This window comes from Procambarus clarkii, chromosome 38 (genome assembly GCF_040958095.1).
Source record: "Procambarus clarkii isolate CNS0578487 chromosome 38, FALCON_Pclarkii_2.0, whole genome shotgun sequence".
NCBI classification, from domain to species: domain Eukaryota; kingdom Metazoa; phylum Arthropoda; class Malacostraca; order Decapoda; family Cambaridae; genus Procambarus; species Procambarus clarkii.
Window position 1 is genome coordinate 18691036 of NC_091187.1, and position 20417 is coordinate 18711452.

Below are 20417 nucleotides of genomic sequence, written 5' to 3' on the forward strand. Positions count from 1 at the left end.
TATGTGTGTGTGTGTGTGTGTGTGTGCAACAATGATCACAAAAACACTGATGAAAGTATGCAGAATAACCATATGTGAAAAATAGAGAATGCTTAACGCGTTTTCAGCTAAATCGCTTTCATCAGAGCACAGTAGAATGAGGATGAAGATAGAATGATCTTCATTCTACTTTACTTCTCTATGTTGATAATTTATTAGAACTGCATTTGTCCTGATTAATTATCCACGACAAACACTTTGCAATGCAATGTAAAGCGGCAGCGCCTTAAGACTGACTCATGTGCATAATTTGGGCAAGTGTCAAGTCAGGACTCTTTTCCTTAATGAAGGCGCTGCCTCCTCCTGTCTACGACACCTGTTTCCCCTCACTCCCTATGGCCCATAAACCTTTCTTCATCAGGGAAATACTGCCTCGATTCCACCCCACTTCCTGAGCAGTCTCCTTCCCGCTATTATCTCAACAATACCCGGGATCTTTGCTATTTATCTTGCCAGGTGTTTCTCTGCCCAGAATTCCACTTCTCTGCTCCAAATCATTTCAGTATATTCCGCTCTATTGCAACTAATTCTCCTCTCCTTCAGAATATTCCAACCAATTCCACCATAATCCGCTATATTTAATCCTACTTCACCAGTCAATCTTTCCCCTGGCCAATCTCGTCTTCGTCTCTTCCTCCTCCTCTTCCAACTTCTCTTCCTCAAGCTCTTCCTTCTCACCCACCTCACCAGCACCTCGACTCTCCCTCACACTATCTAACACTCCATTTGTAGTCTCACATCTCCCCTGTGGCTGTGTGTTCCAGCCCATCCTGTCAGCCAGCCCTCTTATCGCACCTTCCCTCCTGCCACACTCAACAGATAGATCTCGATAAGGTCCCCCTGTCTCCTGCACCCTCCTGAATATTCTTGCACTCTTTTATTGCACCTTCTTGCGTCAGCCTGCGCTCCCTTGCGTCTTCCTGCGCCCTCTTGCGTCATCCTACACCATCTCGCACAATCCTGCATCCATTTGCCTCATCCTGGGCTTCCTCTGCCTCTTCCTGCGCCCTCTTGCTTCATCCTGCATCCTCTTGCATAATCCTGCACTCTCTAGTATCCTCTTTTATCATTCATTCCTTTTGTACCATCTTGTACTCTTTAGTACAGTCTTTCTGCATCCTGTACCCTTTAGTACCTTCTTGCAGCGATATTCACTCTCTTGTACCCTCTTGCACTATCCTGCACTCCCTTGCACTATCCTGTGCACTTTGGTACTCTCTTGCAACATCCTGAACTCTTTAGTACCCTACTGTACTCTCTAGTATTCTTTTGCACCATCCTGTACCTCTTTATTACCCTTTTGCACCATCCTGTACCTCTTTATTACCCTTTTGCACCATCCTGCACTCTCTAATCACCTTTTGCACCATCCTGCACTCTCTAATCATCTTTTGCACCATCCTGCACTCTCTAATTATCTTTTGCACCATCCTGCACTCTCTAATCACCTTTTGCACCATCCTGCACTCTCTAATCATCTTTTGCACCATCCTGCACTCTCTAATCACCTTTTTCACCATCCTGCACTCTCTAATCACCTTTTGCACCATCCTGCACTCTCTAATCACCTTTTGCACCATCCTGCACTCTCTAATCACCTTTTGCAACATTCTGCACTCTCTAATCACCTTTTGCACCATCCTGCACTCTCTAATCACCTTTTGCACCATCCTGCACTCTCTAATCACCTTTTGCACCATCCTGCACTCTCTAATCACCTTTTGCACCATCCTGCACTCTCTAATCACCTTTTGCACCATCCTGCACTCCCTAATCACCTTTTGCACCATCCTGCACTCTCTAATCACCTTTTGCACCATCCTACACTCTCTAATCACCTTTTGCACCATCCTGCACTCTCTAATCACCTTTTGCACCATCCTGCACTCTCTAATCACCTTTTGCACCATCCTGCACTCTCTAATCACCTTTAGCACCATCCTGCACTCTCTAATCACCTTTTGCACCATCCTGCACTCTCTAATCACCTATTGCACCATCCTGCACTCTCTAATCACATTTTGCAACATTCTGTATCATGTTATATCACTTTGCACCATCCTTTACACTCTTGTATCATAATGTATTATCCTGTACCACCTTGCACCATCCTGTATTCTCTTGCATCATTATGTACTTCTCTTGCAGGTTGCTGCACTCTTCTGCACTATTTGTACTATGGTGAAGATGTGTTGCGGCAGACACCTTCGGCAGTTTCTTAATCATTTCCGGCTCTCAGGACGTTTTGTTGAGATTTTCAGTTTCTGAGCAATTGTCCTCTAGTCTGTTTCTGTCTGTCTCTCTCTCTCTCTCTCTCTCTCAATCTTTCGCTTTTTCTCTCTCGCTCTTTTACTCTTTTCTCTCTTTTTTTTTATCTCTGGCTAAGGATCATTAGGAATGGCTTTGATGTTCGAATGAAACTTCAAGTTAAAAGCTTATGTCTTCCATAAGCTTCTCTGAAGTTTGGCATTAGGAACTCATTAGTTTTAAGAGCTAATTGTTTATAGTTATAAGGAGTAGATTAAATTTAAAGATAAGTCTCACGTTGGTAAGAGAATGAGTCAAGAGCCATCTGTGTATGGCAACTATATGCATAGTTGCCATACACAGATGTATACTGTATGCATACTCTCGCTATATCGTGAGAGTATGTGGTCGGTGAACTTCCTTTCACTCGTATGTACATCTTGAGCGAACAAGTTCCAGACGCGAGTCAACTTAGGAATGAATGATCGGTGATGGAGTGATGTTCTTAAGGCATTGCTAGCATATAATGGCTGATGACTGAGCGCCTTATGTTAGCGTTGCCGACTTCTGGTTGTCCACGAAGTTGGGCCAGGCAAGGCACCTTGATTTGCCTTTTTTACATATAAATAGGCTCCCCTACACCTAGCTAGTGTTCAAGGCTCTGATGTTCTGACCAGTCCAACCAGAACGGTTCTAGAGTAGAGATGCATTTTTCACTCAGTTCTCCATCTTGTCGTAAAATTCTAGTGAATGAATGGGGAGAGGTAGTTCAGGAGAGAGTCCTTGTTCCCATGCTGATAATGGAAGCTAATTTGAGCCTTAAATAAGATTTCGCATCCCTTGTTGACAAGAGGCTATGAGATGACACGGGCTCTGGGGCTCTGGGGCTCTTGGGGCTCTTGGGGCTCTCAGTTTCCTGGTTGTGTTGCTTGCTAGGTTAAGTACAGGAATTTCTATAGTCAATGAGGAGTCAAACTCTATTCCTAATATGTCAACTTCATCTCTGAATACTTGATTTTAGCGATTCATTTGTATGCTGTCCGGTTTTAAATAGACGCTATTGTTAACATTATCACCTGTGTTTTATCAGCCGCATATGTGATTTCCTATGTCCTTCCTCAGGTACATATTTATGAATATGGTGATTAATCACCATTGTAGCATTCGGTATTTTATTTTTACATATATAAAAGTTAAAGTAATTTCCTCAGTAGAGTTTTGAGCTTAAGAAATGAGGTGTAGTAGTTCGCTGAGGTATGCATCCTGGTACCTGGTACCTGTTGACTGAATTTCGGATTCTGGGTTATTGAGGACTACTCTTTGAGCCCGTTCTTGAAGGTAGTCCCTTACTAGATATAAAGTGTAGTCTGAGTTTCCTATTGCCTGAAGGTTTGCTAGTAATTCCGAGTGCCAAACTCGATCAAAGCTACCGGTAATGTAAAATGAAAGAACGCAGCGGATCTTGGACTCATTCTCTTCTCTTTCTCTCTCTCCATCTATCTCGTCGTGTGTGTTATATTTGCGTTTGTGGGGAAAGTAAAGTGTGTACTTCGGAGAATGTAATATGCGCGCCTCTTTCTGAAAGTAATTTTTTTCTGCAAACATTACTGTATGCTGCTGCCTACACAGGGTATGCTGCTGCCTACACAGGGTATGCTGCTGCCTACACAGGGTATGCTGCTGCCTACACAGGGTATACTGCTGCCTACACAGGGTATGCTGCTGCCTACACAGGGTATACTGCTGCCTGCACAGTGTATACTGCTGCCTACACAGGGTATGCTGCTGCCTACACAGGGTATGCTGCTGCCTACACAGGGTATGCTGCTGCCTACACAGGGTATACTGCTGCCTACACAGTGTATGCTGCTGCCTACACAGGGTATACTGCTGCCTACACAGTGTATGCTGCTGCCTACACAGGGTATGCTGCTGCCTACACAGGGTATGCTGCTGCCTACACAGGGTATACTGCTGCCTACACAGTGTATGCTGCTGCCTGCACAGTGTATGCTGCTGCCTACACAGTGTAAGCTGCTGCCTACACAGGGTATACTGCTGCCTACACAGTGTATGCTGCTGCCTACACAGGGTATGCTGCTGCCTACACAGGGTATGCTGCTGCCTACACAGTGTATGCTGCTGCCTACACAGTGTATACTGCTTCCTACATAGTGTATACTGCTTCCTACATAGTGTATACTGCTTCCTACATAGTGTATACTGCTTCCTACATAGTGTATACTGCTTCCTACATAGTGTATACTGCTTCCTACATAGTGTATACTGCTGCCTGCACAGTGTATACTGCTTCCTACATAGTGTATACTGCTCCTCGATCTAAGATTACCAGCTTATACACCCCACTTCAACTTTCCTCTCTCCACACAATCTTATATCCCTTCCCTTTGTCCTCTCAGTCTTCTCTCCATCCCGAGTCTCAACCGCTGGATGCTGCAGATTACACCCGGAGAAAACCCGATTATAGAGCTATATCTAAGAGCCTAAATCAATTAACTTCTTATACTCTGTCCCAAAATGTAAATCCTTAGATCAGTGGAGAATTCAGTTCCGCCTGGATAGCATTTATTCTGTGAATAAATGAAACCCACAGCTGTATTGTACTGTATTGTGTCCGAGGGGGATGTATAAGTGGTGCATTACTCGTGTGAAAGGGAAGCATCGGGGCTCAGGGCACTGAAGAGTAGAGGGTCAATATATATTTCACCAGCCAGGCTGTGATCTTTCCTGTTGGCAAATATATGTTACATTCCGAGTGAGGGGATGATGTTTTAGTCTCGTGGGATTCGTGTTTACTTTAATAGCAAGCAGGGTACTGCTGTTCTGTCCGCTTCCTGTCTCCCGTCAGAGCTCGGTGATGTTGTTCTGTCAGTTACCTGTTTCCCGTCACTGCTCGGTGATGCTATTCTGTCTGTTTCGCCGGATCTGTCTGGATTATTCAGTCTGTGTCCCACTACCTTGGTTCCACCTCTTTTTTCTCTCTCTCTTTCTCTCTCCATAATATATATATATATATATATATATATATATATATATATATATATATATATATATATATATATATATATATATATATATATATATATATATATATATATATATATATATATATATTACCCCTCTCTATCATCATGTAACGTACATAAATTTAGAGTGAATGTTGTCATTTAATTTACTTTTACAGAGAAAAGATATATTATCACAGACAACCCAGTCTTCACCCCTGCAGGAGGACGTACAGCGACGCTGGGTGTCGAACGGGGCCACCTGGTTCTCGTGACGTGGTGGGACATGACACCTTACATCCACTGGCCCAGGCTATCCTCAACTCCCACGGTCACACAGACTGCAAGTAAGTTCCTTGCATCTCTCCCACGGTAGCCAAATGCTTTATAATTTTATTTTTGAGGAAGTGAGCAAGGAATATAATGTGCTCAGAGTGAAGGAAAGCGAATTAGCTCGCAGCAAAGGATAACGAATTAGCTCACAGCAAAGGATAACGAATTAGCTCACAGCGAAGGATAACGAATTAGCTCACAGGGAAGGACGTATATAAATAGACTCGGTACTCACAGGGAATGTGAGTTAACATTGATGATAATTGAGAGGAAATGCATTTACAGTTTCCGCTCTTTCCTTAATCCGCATTAATACGAATTATCGATGGAATTTACAGATAGTTTAAAGAATGTTATTTTGCATCACAGATTAATGCTCATATATATATATATTTTCATTACAATTTTATTGTGTGATCAAGTTGGGTGTTGAGAGGTGTGTTATGAAGTGAATGACTAGTAATGGAGTGTTGGACGACAGTCAGAATGTATCAGTCACAAAGAAACAGTTACTCCCATGTTCAGGGTCCTGTATACCCCTGTCGTTCGCTCTTGCATTGAATAAACATTATTATGAACTGTCTCCATCAAGATCTGTATTATATGGTGTTCGCTAGTTAATTTACGAATCCCTTCACTTTCCATTTACGAATCCATTCACTTTCCGTTAAATTTCTCATTTGTTTTCCAAATCGCTTCTCTGTTTACTTATTCATTCAATTAAATAAGCTTCTACCCTTGGTCTTTGTTATTTAATTTTATGATAAAAACTTGTCTCTACACATTTATCAAGACGGAACAACAGAAGGCTCACTCCCCACTCTCCAGTCTACAGTAATAGCCCCCTTGATGTAGCATAATAGAGTACTGAAATAATTCAGAATCAGAAGAGACAAATCTTCCTACTTCTGCACCTGATTCACCATCTACTCCTACTAGGGAAACTACTCCTATATCTACCTTTACCTATGTCTACATTCTGCTACAGTCTGTAGTAGAATATGTGCAAAAATAATATATTATTTTCAACTTATATTTAGTCTAAAAATTCCCACGCACTTGTTTCGTAAAGTTATTTCATGAATAAACGTCTTCGACAATTTACTTAAATCTTGCAGGTCAGCAATCTACTACTCCTTAAGTGTCTGGTCAACATTTCTGGATGTTCAATTTCCTAGTAGCCCAAATACTTCCTCTTCTTCGATTGCACTGAATTTCTTCACGATCTTCAAAGTTCGGATAAAGTCACTTCGTAATCGATGCTTCATAAGGGAAACTGAGACGGATTCTATGTCTCTCTTCATAATACGTATTGATGACTTTTAGCATTACTATGGGTTTAGACGTCTTTTATGTACCCTTGAAATCTATAAATATAGAAAAAACATAACGTCTGGACATTTTTAATCAAATTATCAAAACATAAAAACGCCATTTTGCTGGCATTGGTGTCCCGCAGCAGGATTGACCTCTGTGTACTATTGACCTAGAGGCGCTGAAGAGTCCCTGGTGGCGTAGTGTTAACACACTTGCCCAGACACACTAGCCTCACCAGCTATCTGGTCTTGGTTCGAGTCCTGGCCTGGTAGGATTACCTACGAGGTACTCCTTAACTGTTCCCCTTCAGTTCATCCGGAGGTAATTGTGCACCTGCTTGTTAAAACTGATTAGCGGGCCCCTGTTCCATTATAAACAGGTGGATAAGGCTCACCATGAACTGTGGGAAAGTTCTCAGCCTGATAACATGAGCCTCAAATCATCTGTTCTTGTTCCCACCTGCAAAAAGTGAATGATGAATTGAATTAAAAAGAGGAAGATAGTAACACTGACAGTTGAGTGGAAAAGGAGATAGAATGGACGGAAGATGATAGGTAACAGGAAGAGAAAGTAGTATAGAGTGTTGTTTTAAAGTGGGAAGGGATGAAAGGCAGAGACAACAAGAGTGAAGGGAGTTCGAAAGAGAAAGAGTAAGAAAACGAGAGAGGAGGAGAACTGTTATTTTAAAGAGAAATAAGAAAAGAAGAAAGGAAAGAGAGAATGAAGGACAAAGAGAAGGAAGTAAAGCAGAGAGAGAGGAGAGGGAGAGAAGGCTGTGCTAGAATCACAGATGGAGAAATATGGGTATCAAAAGACACAAATAAGAAGGAAGAAAAGAGAGAGGGGGAAGGAGAGATAAATGTGATAAGAAATAGAGAGAGATAAAGAGAGAGACGAGGAGTGTGTTTCAACACATCCTTAGAGAATCCAGACCGTCCAGGAAATGAGTTTGCTTTGTATTCGATTCATCTGGAGACTCAACAGGGTGTTACAAACTCGTTTTGAAACACTGCCAAAGCTGCTATGTCCCTGCCTGTTGACGATGACGTTCGTGCTGTAATCCTCGCCTGCCGCTGACGATGTGTATTGATGTTATCCTCTCCATGGATATCATTTGATCATATCCCACTTGACAAAGCCACTTTTTAACATAATATATTGTGACGCGAGATAAATTGGTTTCAGCCAGCCCAAATTTCAAATGGTCTTCGATCAAGGGCTTCATACGTTATTCATACTGATATTCATGTTGGTATGCATTTATTCATACTTGAATAAGTATTCAGAGTATATATATATATATATATATATATATATATATATATATATATATATATATATATATATATATATATATATATATATATATATATATATATATATATATAATGAACGAGCAAATATAATGAACACATAAATACAATGCACGCACATTTACAATGAGCCCACGTACATAATATTCGCAAATACATTGAACGCAGAGAACTAATGAACAAATATAATGGACGCACAAAATTATTGAACACACATTTATAATCAACGCACAGAAACATTAAACGCACAAATATGATTAACGAATATATACTCAACGCACAAATACAATAAATGCACAACTACAATCAACGCAGATATAATATTAACTCACATATATAAAGAAGGCAAAAATACAATAAAGAAATGTATTATAAGGAGCGCACATATACAATGAACGCACGTATATTACGAACGCGCAAATATAATGAAACCCCACATATAATGAACACACAGATATAATGAAAGGACAAGCAAACGATGAGTGACAATTACGTGGTTGATAATGAGCAAACCACACATCAGAAGTTGTAGAAACGGACGACGTTTCGGTCCGTTTTTGGACCATGAGTGAGAAGAGAATGTTGCTCTCTTCTGTTAGGTTAGGTTAGGTTAGGTTAGGTTAGGTTAGGTTAGGTTAGGTTAGGTTAGGTTAGGTTAGGTTAGGTTAGGTTAGGGACTCTTATAATCTTCGTATATAGATTGGTCTTCTAAAATAATCTTTCTTGTCTTTGCTCTTCACAGACGCCATCTTGTCGAATCTGCTCTGATATACAACATGCCCAACATGTCCCTTAGTCCTGGCTTTGTTGATGCTGACTCGATTTTCCCTTTCACATACTTAAATGTTCCAACCTTCTTAACAAATGTTACCTGATTTAAGCCTTTTTCTTTTTCTTATCTCTTATTCTTATCTTTTCTCATTCTTCCTTCATTCGTACCTTTCATTTTATTGTTATCTTTCACCTTACTTTTACCTTCCTCTAGAACTTATCTTTTTCTCATACCTGCTCCTCACTTCACTTGCTTTCGTTATTTATTGTCCTGTTACTTTCTCTCTTCAGCCCCTCCTGTGCCAGGTAAGTCCATTACGGGCTCACCATAGCCCGTGCTACTTGCCCCGCTCCTGTGAGAGGTAAGTTCACTACGGGCTCACTATAGCCCGTGCTACTTGGAACTTTTTTTCAGAGTAGCTGCATGTTGACCAAACCACACACTAGAAGGTGAAGGGACGACGACGTTTCGGTCCGTCCTGGACCATTCTCATGTCGATTGTGAGAATGACACAATCGACTTGAGAATGGTCCAGGACGGACCGAAACGTCGTCGTCCCTTCACCTTCTAGTGTGTGGTCTGGTCAACTTACTTTAGCCACGTTATTGTGACTCATCGCCTGCGAGTAGCTGCATCTAAAACAGTAACACCAATTCTCTCTTTCTTACGAGCTATTCCTGCCCGTGCCACCTCTTGGGCGCCAGAATCTTCATCAGTCAATCAACCTCTCTTTCTCACACACGACTTAATAATGGTCCAGGATGGACCGAAACGTCGTCGTTTCATCATTTTCTGATATGTGGTCTGGTCATCATGAACGCACCGACATAATGAACGAACACATAAATAATATATTATAAGGAAATTTGCAAATGCACGTATTTAGTTCATCACAAAAGATTCCGAGCCGCATCAACATAAACTATTCCGTTTCACCAATTTGTTTGATAATGAAGTGAAAGCCTCCGTTCCATGTTAGTAGGCTTGAGTATATCCACGAAGGAGTGTACCAGGATGATGTGATGTCCCCCAGGTTGGTGACATCAATGTCTGAGTTCACCAGCACTCTGTGGTGTCCCTGTGGTTGGTGACTTCATTGTCTGAGCTCACCAGCACTCTGTGATGTCCCTGTAGTCGTGCAATGCATGTGAACGCTCTACAAATGCATGCAATTGATGAAGAACGTTTTGACATACAATGATATAGATGTTGATTAGTGGAAAAGTGTGTTGATGTTTGTACAGACAAACGGCTAGACATCAATGCGAACAAATTAATGATAGACGGGAAAGAGACATACATGGTGTGTGGAATAGAGCTATTTATATGCTAGACTTACTAGGTAGGTATAGATACCTACGATCTGTAACTGACCAAAAGAGCAGAATATGCTATAGAAATTGACTATAGAGGAGTTAAGAGAGGCAGGCTGATTGGTGGCATCTAGATCTAGACAGTGAGAACGAGACAGAGCGTCAGGTAACTAGACGGAAGTAGGAAGGACTGGTAAGAATTCATTCTCGACTCACCATGGTATTTCCGGGATCGATTCCCAGCGAAATAGAAACGGATGGGCACGTTTCCTTTGGCCGTTTAGCTAGCAGTAAATAGGTATACCCCCGAGAGGAAGGTAGCTGTTATGGGGGTTGTATTCTGGAAAAGGTCAGCAATTTGACCTTGGAGATCAACCTTGATGCAATCCTAAAGTATATATATATATATATATATATATATATATATATATATATATATATATATATATATATATATATATATATATATATATATATATATATATATATATATATATATATATATATATATATATATATATACTTTAGGATTGATCCAGATTGATTGATTGATGATAATTTCCAGTCAAAATAAACACATTATTCCCATTACGCAACAGACAAGATGCCAACGTCCAGTCAACAGCATTTACAGACGGGAGCGAATAAAAAGACTGAACACGGCTGTCTGTGAGCCGTCTGTGACTAATGGTATGATCTGTCACTCGGGACTGTAACATCCCCGTCAAACTGTCCTCGTCTGTCTGTGTGTAACGACGCTCATAATGTCTCGACTGTTCTCATCTACCGTTAACTACGTCTACATTGCTCCTTTCCTGTCTTTCCCACGCTAATTCCCTCCCTCCTGCCCGTGATGATGGTACCAATGTGATCGTCTGCGCTGATTGGTCTTCGGTACAGTGTTCTGCGTCACCACACAGTACTGGCGCTGGTCATGGTTGTCACAGTACTGTCGTCTGTCGTCCCTACTGTGTTCGTCTGATACCGTGTTCGTCTCGTAGCGTGTTCGTCTGGTAACGTGACAGATGGTGACGTGACAGATGGTGACGTGACAGCTGGTAACGTGACAGCTGGTGACGTGACAGCTGGTAACGTGACAGCTGGTAACGTGACAGCTGGTAACGTGACAGCTGGTAACGTGACAGCTGGTAACGTGACAGCTGGTGACGTGACAGCTGGTAACGTGACAGCTGGTAACGTGACAGCTGGCTTCAGCTACGTTGGCATAAAATTTCTAAAAAACAGCTGCTGATGTCCAGGAAACCTGCCGCCTTAGAATCAGCAAAATATAAGAATGGAAGGGACAGAAATGTAAGGAAAATGATGGGAAGGGAAGAGAAGGGCATATAAAGAAAGGGAAGGGAAAGGGGATGAACAACTGAGAAAAAGAGAAAGGAAGAGGCGGGAAAACAAGGAAATGACGTGGAGAAATAGGCAGGCAGAGTCAGAAAAGAGCGGGAAAGAGGACACACTGGAGATATCTCGACTCTCACTCACCCTCGAGTGGATGTCCAGCCAAGTATGTCGACAATTCATAGTCCTTCACACTGGTGGCAAACGACTCACCTTCCTGCATCAAAAGGAAATCTTGTTTGCACACCAGCTTCAAACAAGATTTTGTTGCAGTTTCTTGCAGATGAGTTTGACCAGAGAACCCATGTTGCCATCAATTTTATGGAGGCACTTGGCGTCAATGTCAATATACTTCGTGTTGATAGTATGTGCAATTTTGCGGAAAAAAACTAAATTGCCTTTGTTTATATGTCTGCTTCGGTGGAACTTACGAAAAAGTTCAATCCCAGGGCATTCCTAAACAAATATATTATTAATCATCAGAGATTAATGAGTAGTGATGCTTACTTTTTGTGTTTTATGTATCTGAATAAAGACAGTTATAAAGATAAGTGGAAATTCATGACAAATACAAAATTATAAGAACAAAGAGGTCTTAGTAGTGCATGCAGAATCTTGTACTAAATATGTATGTATCTAATGCATATGTAGTCGTGCGAGGCAGCTATTGTTTATGTGTTGTTGTGTGTGTGTGTGTGTGTGTGTGTGTGTGTGTGTGTGTGTGTGTACGTGAATGTGAGCGAGAGACAAAATTTATGCAGTAGTAGATCTGAAAGAGGAAAATCGGGAGTCATTAGACAACCGAAGGTTTGAAAGACGGGGTCCAAGAACTAATAGCTCAATTCTGCAGATACCAATAGTATACACACACACACACACACACACACACACACACACACACACACACACACACACACACACACACACACACACACACACACACACACACACACACACACACACACACACACACACACACACACACACACACACACACACACACACACACACACACACACACACACACATCGCAAGCAAGGCAAAGACTCAGCCTAAATTGTTGCATAGCCACATTAGGAGAAAAACAACAGTAAAGGAACAGGTTATGAGATTAAGGATAGGGGCGGAAGGATTCACTACAAATGACAAGGAAGTGTGTGAGGAATTGAATAAGAAATTCCAGGAGGTCTTCACCTTAGAACAAGGAGAAATTCCAGAGGTAAGTGAGGGAATAGCTAACCAGGAACCACTGGAAGAGTTTGAGATTACCAGTGGGGAAGTAAGGAAGTGTTTACTAGAGTTGGACGTGACGAAGGCTATAGGCCCAGATGGAATCTCCCCTTGGGTTCTAAAGGAAGGAGCAAGAGAACTGAGCCTACCACTCTCCATAGTGTATAACAAATCACTGGCAACAGGGGAACTGCCAGATATTTGGAAAGCAGCTAACGTAGTCCCGATATACAAGAAAGGGGATAGACAGGAGGCACTGAACTACAGGCCAGTGTCCCTAACCTGCATACCATGCAAGCTGATGGAGAAGATTGTGCGAAAAAAACTAGTGGAGCATCTGGAGCGAAGGAACTTTGTAACACAGCATCAACATGGGTTCAGGGATGGCAGGTCCTGCCTCACAGGGTTACTTGAATTCTACGACCAGGCAACAAAAATAAGGCAAGAAAGAGAAGGGTGGGCAGACTGCATATTTTTGGATTGTCAGAAAGCCTTTGATACAGTACCACACAAGAGGCTAGTGCGAAAGTTGGAGATGCAGGCTGGAGTGAGAGGGAAGGTACTCCGGTGGATAGAGGAATACCTAAGCAACAGGAGACAACGAGTCTGTGTGAGGGGTGAGGCCTCAGATTGGCGAGACGTCACAAGTGGAGTCCCGCAGGGGTCAGTCCTTGGACCTATACTGTTTCTGGTATATGTAAATGATCTCCCAGAGGGTATAGATTCGTTCCTCTCAATGTTTGCCGACGATGCAAAAATTATGAGGAGGATTGAAACAGAGGATGATAGTAGGAGGCTACAAGATGACCTGGATAGACTGAGTGAATGGTCCAACAAATGGCTGTTGAAGTTCAACCCGAGTAAATGCAAAGTAATGAAACTAGGCAGTGGAAACAGGAGGCCAGGCACAGGATACAGAATAGGAGATGAAGTACTTAATGAAACAGACAGAGAGAAAGATCTAGGAGTTGATATCACACCAAACCTGTCTCCTGAAGCCCACATAAAGAGAATAACGTCTGCGGCATATGCGAGGCTGGCTAACATCAGAACGGCGTTCAGGAACCTGTGTAAGGAATCATTCAGAATCTTGTACACCACATATGTAAGACCAATCCTGGAGTATGCGGCCCCAGCATGGAGCCCGTACCTTGTCAAGCACAAGACGAAGCTGGAAAAAGTCCAAAGGTATGCTACTAGACTAGTCCCAGAACTAAGAGGCATGAGTTATGAGGAAAGGCTGCGGGAAATGCACCTCACGACACTGGAAGACAGAAGAGTAAGGGGGGACATGATCACAACCTACAAAATCCTCAGGGGAATCGACCGGGTAAACAAGGATGAACTATTCAACACTGGTGGGACGCGAACAAGGGGACACAGGTGGAAGCTGAGTACCCAAATGAGCCACAGAGACGTTAGAAAGAACTTTTTCAGTGTCAGAGTAGTTAGTAAATGGAATGCATTAGGAAGTGATGTGGTGGAGGCTGACTCCATACACAGTTTCAAATGTAGATATGATAGAGCCCAATAGGCTCAGGAATCTGTACACCAGTTGATTGACGGTTGAGAGGCGGGACCAAAGAGCCAGAGCTCAACCCCCGCAAGCACAATTAGGTGAGTACAATTAGGTGAGTACACACACTTCAATGAATTCATAATCCCTTAAAATTAACATAATCAACAAGAACAAACAATTTAACTGAACGGGTTCCAGAAAGAACCGCTTTCAAGTCTAATTCTCCTCCCCTTGACAGTAGATCATCAAGCGCCTTGAACCTGGCCCTCAGTCAAGCAGCGTCCAACGCGTACGCCAACGCCCACTTGCCAGTGAGTGGTCACCCATGCTTGGCCGCCCCACATGTGCTTGACGTCACCCACGGTCAAGAAATGCTCCAGCTTAACCCCGCCCACAGGTGAGCTCCAATCACCTCAAGCCCTCGGTGACTTGTTCTTATGCTAACTCACAGGTGAGGTCTTGTCACCCCTACTCACAGGTGAGGTCTTGTCACCCCTACTCACAGGTGAGGTCTTGTCACCCTCTTCCATAATGCATAGGCGGTAGTGGACCCCCCATACTCATCCTGTGGGCAGTAGTGGACGCCATACACATCCTGTGTGTGGTAGTGGACCCCCATACCTATCCTATGGGTAGTTATTGGGCCCAGACCCATCCTCCACCCTCAGATAAGCTCCCATGCATACATATACATACACGTACACACATGCATTCATACTCACACGAACCCTAAACGCTCACGTCGGAGTTGACACAATACTCTTGCTCGTTCTTTGCACGTCCATAACTGTTTGTGGACGAGGATAACCACAGGATATCTTCCTTCCCCAGAATAAGGCTCTCGAAGCAGCTCATTTGTACAACTGAGTCAGACCATGCAGCCTGACAGACCAACGAAATAACCCTCAACTATTATTTTACTCCACTGAACATGTATTTCATCTCGCAAATATCCAGTGGGCACAAATATCTAAGAATAATATTCAACCGGTTATCAACGTCAGTGCAACGTTGAAGCAGCGTTAAATGAACGTTTCTCTTGGATACTGTGCTAACTGGGCGCATAAAAGAGGTGTACAAAATAAATAGTAAAATATTTATTAGCACCAAGCAAAATTCCCAGGTTACCACGATGCATTATTTTAATTATTAATAAAGCAGTACAACGTTTCAGTCCGTCCTGGACCAATCTCAATCGACTTGAGAATGGTCCAGGACGGACTAAAACGTCGTCGTCCCTTCACCTTCTAGTGTGTGGTCTGGTCAACATACTTTAGCCACGTTATTGTGACTCGTCGCCTGCATATGAATAAAGCATTAATAATGTGGTGATCTTGTGGGCGAGTTTACTGGGATAGACTGTAGCGAGGGCGTGACTATGCCTGTGGCGAGTCTCCCAGCTCGTGGTAAAATCTGCGAGAGGTGCTCGATATTGACGAAGCTCATATCACCTGGCATCGTGTCAAGTGCAGTTATTTGGAACGAGCGTTTTGATACGAATTCTTTAAAGCGATGAAACCAGCGTTTCCTGAGGTGCTCAGAGTTTCCAAAGTTATAAGTCATTGAAGGAAACATGTGTGGAGGGAGAGGAAGGGAAGAAAGAGAGAGAGAGAGAGAGCGAGAGAGAGAGAGAGAGAGAGAGAGAGAGAGAGAGAGAGAGAGAGAGAGAGAGAGAGAGAGAGAGAGAGAGAGAGAGAGAGAGAGAGAGAGAGAGAGAGAGAGAGAGAGAGAGAGAGAGAGAGAGAGAGAGAGAGAGAGAGAGAGAGAGAGAGAGAGAGAGAGAGAGAGAGAGAGAGAGAGATTCAAAAGTGAGCTGTATGTAGATTGGAATCAGAAACTCGAAAAAATAACTTGCATCAGGAAGAGTTGGGTGCAAACTCTGAGGATCACTGGTTAAAGATCGGCAGGGATATCCATCTGAGGATTCAACTGCTTTTTCTTTTTCATATAGGTTGCATGTGAAACGACTCTTGACTCGACTCTTGAACTCTTGATATCACACGACTTACGAGACGACTCTTGATATCACAAGACTTACGAGACGACTCTTGATATCACACGACTTACGAAACGACTCTTGATATCACAAGACTTAATAAAGGTCCACGACGGACCGAAACGTCGTCCTCTCTTCATTTTTTGATATGTGGGTTGATCATCATATTATAGCACTGTCTTGCGAGTAATGAGGTGTTGCAGTGGTGAGCTAGTCTCCACAGCTGCTTCTTCAGCTCTCAGACTATAATATTAGTCCTTATTGCCTTCTATCATAGAGTTCACACACGTCGGCCGGACCGTAATAGCTGTCATTTGCTACCTCTCCTGACCACTGGCTGGCAGGCGGCCAATGGTAGCGCCGCTCTGTGGAATATTTGTGTCTTAGGCAACGACGTACTTATGACGTCTTAAAACCAAAATTATACGCAAAAATGTGTAAATAAAAATTTCAATGAGTGTTTTAAATGGAAGAGCGCCAATTACGAAATGGGAGGTGGGTAAAGTAGGTATATACATATATATATATATAAACTCAGATACATGACATGTGAGAGAGAAATATACATCCAAAATGTACCTGCTATATACATTGTCAGTTTATTTTAGTTCTGGAGTATGTTCAGGCCTAATGTATACTTGCTGGTGGACTGGTAAGCTATTGTAGTGGTCTTAATAACTCTTCGGAGGTTATTAGACTCTAAAAAGACTGATACCAAATCCCATAAATTTGCGACACGATTTTATGACTGAATTTGACGCAAAAAGAATCAAATGTCTAAGATAAGTTCCTGGTGGTGCAGGATCGAGGGCGCTGCCGGAGGCGTCTGTAGTCAGCATCGAACTGCCGATCCCTGTCACTTCGAGTACCACGCCGCGCAGCTCGAGAAGTTCCTGAAGGAGTACCGCTGCCTCCAGGAGCAACTCATCCACATGAAGAAGTCCTACGAGGCTCATCAAAGAGCCGGCACTGTCCCCACGTACGTGAGCAGTCATAATGTCCAATAATTTGTCCAATTATTTGATATTTTGTCTCGGGACTGGTATTTACATCATACCTTTCTCCTGGTTTAATGTTAATCTTTCATTGTTATTACATTTACATAAACTGTTTAAGATTTTTTTTAGTCAAACTCATTTGTAAATGTCCCATTTTATGCTGTTCTTTCACATAAGTTATTAAAATGTCTATCAATAACATTTTGAATCTAACCTGAATATTGACCTATAATAACACTATGCTCACCCCCGCTATCTTTGATAACTGAATATGTTAATGTTATCATTGTATGGCAGGTTGGATTGCTGTCCTCCCATTACTGGAAGTTCTATGGGGTCTTCGCCAGCATTTCCTGAAGGTCTTCCGTGTTGCTCTTGCAATCTTCAAGTACCGTGCACGCAACGTTCTGCACTACAACCGTTACTCGGCAACTTTGCAGAGACTTCCTTGACAGAGGCAACAGCTGGTGTATATATGAAGGACTCTGTAACCACTTCGTCGACTGGTGATTTTAACGATCTTCCCAGACCACCGGTGTCCAGCGACAGCTGTGTGGAGGCTGCTCTGGCACCAGGGCCCTCAGTTGTATATGTGGAAGCTCCGATGCCCCCTGTTGTCCGGTACGTGGATAGTCCTGTACCGCAAATACAAGTTAGTGGGTACACAGACCCGCCGACGTGTCCGCCAGAGGGAGCTGAGTCCCCCGTACACCACAGTCCGGCTAGAGGAAGCCCAAGTGGCAAGACATCTTCAAGGGGTCCGAAAGAACCACTGAAATCCATTTTAAAAAAGAGTAGCGATGGTGGAGGGCGGCGTCGCTGTGACCAGTGGAGCCGAAACGCCTGCTGCGACAGTCAGACACCCCCGTACATGGCATCAGAATCCCATCCTCCATCTGAAGGGTATCCAGCAGTTGATTCCTATTCACCAGCGAGCCAGTGTTCGACAGCTGAGCATCAGTATCCAACTGGAGAGCCTCATACGACCGCCGAGCTGAATACAACTACTGACTCTCACCCGACCAACACCACCACCACCACACCCTCACAGCACAGTTGCTACGACTCCTGAACCACAAAGCACAGGTATGAATTATCAAAATATTTTCTTTACAAACACATTTTGCAAAGATGTTTACTTGGTATAAACTAAATGCTTTCATTTTTGTCATTACCTTTTTTTTCAGTAATTTTTTACGAAAACTTATATATATATATTTGTGTATACCACGCAAATGTCTGGGTTTAATTAGAGCTGGTAATTGGTAATTTGCTTTATCAGCCAATTATTTTGAATGGGTGTCCAGCATTATTTTTTTTTTACTTTGCTGCTCTAATTGTGTATATGTATATGAGCAGCGATTGCTCTTTGAAAGATATATATATATATATATATATATATATATATATATATGTGTGTGTGTGTGTGTGTGTGTGTGTGTGTGTGTGTGTGTGTGTGTGTGTGTGTGTGTGTGTGTGTGTGTGTGTGTGTGTGTGTGTGTGTTTTATACACTCACACAGATGGTCATTGTATTAAGTGATTATGCATAAAAAAAAAAAAATTATTGTCAGAGTGATGTGTTCAATACAGAGAGAGCATCCATTAAGACTTTAATGGTATTCCCAATTGCAGATATACTGATGTTGATCCACAGTATTGACTCTGGTTAAAGGCGAGCTGCTAGACAGTGCTTCACACTAGGAAGTGTGAAATGCTCTTGAGTTATTAACAATACTCGGACGATTCGCACCCCCCCCCCCCCGAGGCGGTATCAATTGTTCTAAATGCAGCATACAATTTGCTCATGAAATCCTCGAACAATAACAATTTACTCACGAAATCTTCGAACATGAACAATTTAATCACGAAGCCTAACATTTAGTTCACGTTCCTAAATTTTGTTGCGTGTGAGAAAATTGAAAAAACAAAAATAAAAGTAATGGAAATTCGCTGCTTTGTAGGTATGTGTTGCACGGTCAAATGAAAATACCAGCCATTGGGTTATTAGGGGTGCTGGGGGCTGGCATATTGCACAAGTGAAGGATCAACATACGCACCAGTAAAACTAATAGGTTCTGAGTTTGTTTATATATATATATATATATATATATATATATATATATATATATATATATATATATATATATATATATATATATATATATATTTATATATATATATATATATATATATATATATATATATATATATATATAACTGAAAACTCCACATCCTAGAAGTGACTCGAACCCGGACCGCCAGGAGCACATTGCAACTGGTGTACACGGTACCTTAAACCACTCGACCATCAGTGACTGTACAAAAGGGAGTGACAGCCGAGGCTATTTGAACCACACCCCGACGGCACTTTGTTGGTAATCTTGGGCATAGCTATTTTATCAAATCACCTCATTTTTGTGGTGCCCACAAAAATGAGGTGATTTGATCGAGAGAGAGAGAGAGAGAGAGAGAGAGAGAGAGAGAGAGAGAGAGAGAGAGAGAGAGAGAGAGAGAGAGAGAGAGAGAGAGAGACAATTTTCATGTGTCAAAACTCAAGACTAAGATTATGCACGCCAAATTATATATTATTGAGAGTTTATGGATAATATTTTCCCTGAGCTGAACCCTTGTATGTTATGTCGTGGTTTTTGTCTGTTTGTGTATTGACTGAATCAGGGATATGCCCCTTGATTGTTTGTTCATTGAAGGCTTACTTAATGTTTAATCAGATTAACTTTAGTTAGATTTTGGCATATGGCCTATAGATCTCCAAGCTCAGGTCTTGGAGTATTAGGTCAGACGATATCCAGGATTAGGTTAGTTTAGGTTAGAACAGGCTATAAGGATAGGCGATATCCAGGGATAGGCTGGGGTATGGTTAGAGTGCAAGTCTAGTCGACTGCTGGGATTGGTAATTACAGTCAATATACGGAGCATGCTCCTTATACTCTGATGTGCGT

At 42.2% G+C, this 20417-nt stretch overlaps 1 protein-coding gene across 3 annotated transcripts in view; it reads left to right on the top strand.

Annotated features, from left to right (window-relative positions):
- The window catches only part of LOC123747552 (uncharacterized), a 71650-nt gene that overhangs the window by 39508 nt on the left and 11725 nt on the right, over positions 1-20417 (top strand). For 2 of the 3 annotated variants that reach the window (XM_069337824.1, XM_069337823.1), the window contains exons 3-6: positions 5522-5659; positions 14701-14859; positions 17261-17437; positions 17754-18542. In XM_069337824.1, coding sequence (XP_069193925.1) covers positions 5522-5659; positions 14701-14859; positions 17261-17437; positions 17754-18528 — 1249 coding nt within the window. In that variant the 3' untranslated portion in view covers positions 18529-18542. The remainder of the gene's footprint in view (positions 1-5521; positions 5660-14700; positions 14860-17260; positions 17438-17753; positions 18543-20417) is intronic. The other variant, XM_069337825.1, reaches the window with a different exon arrangement.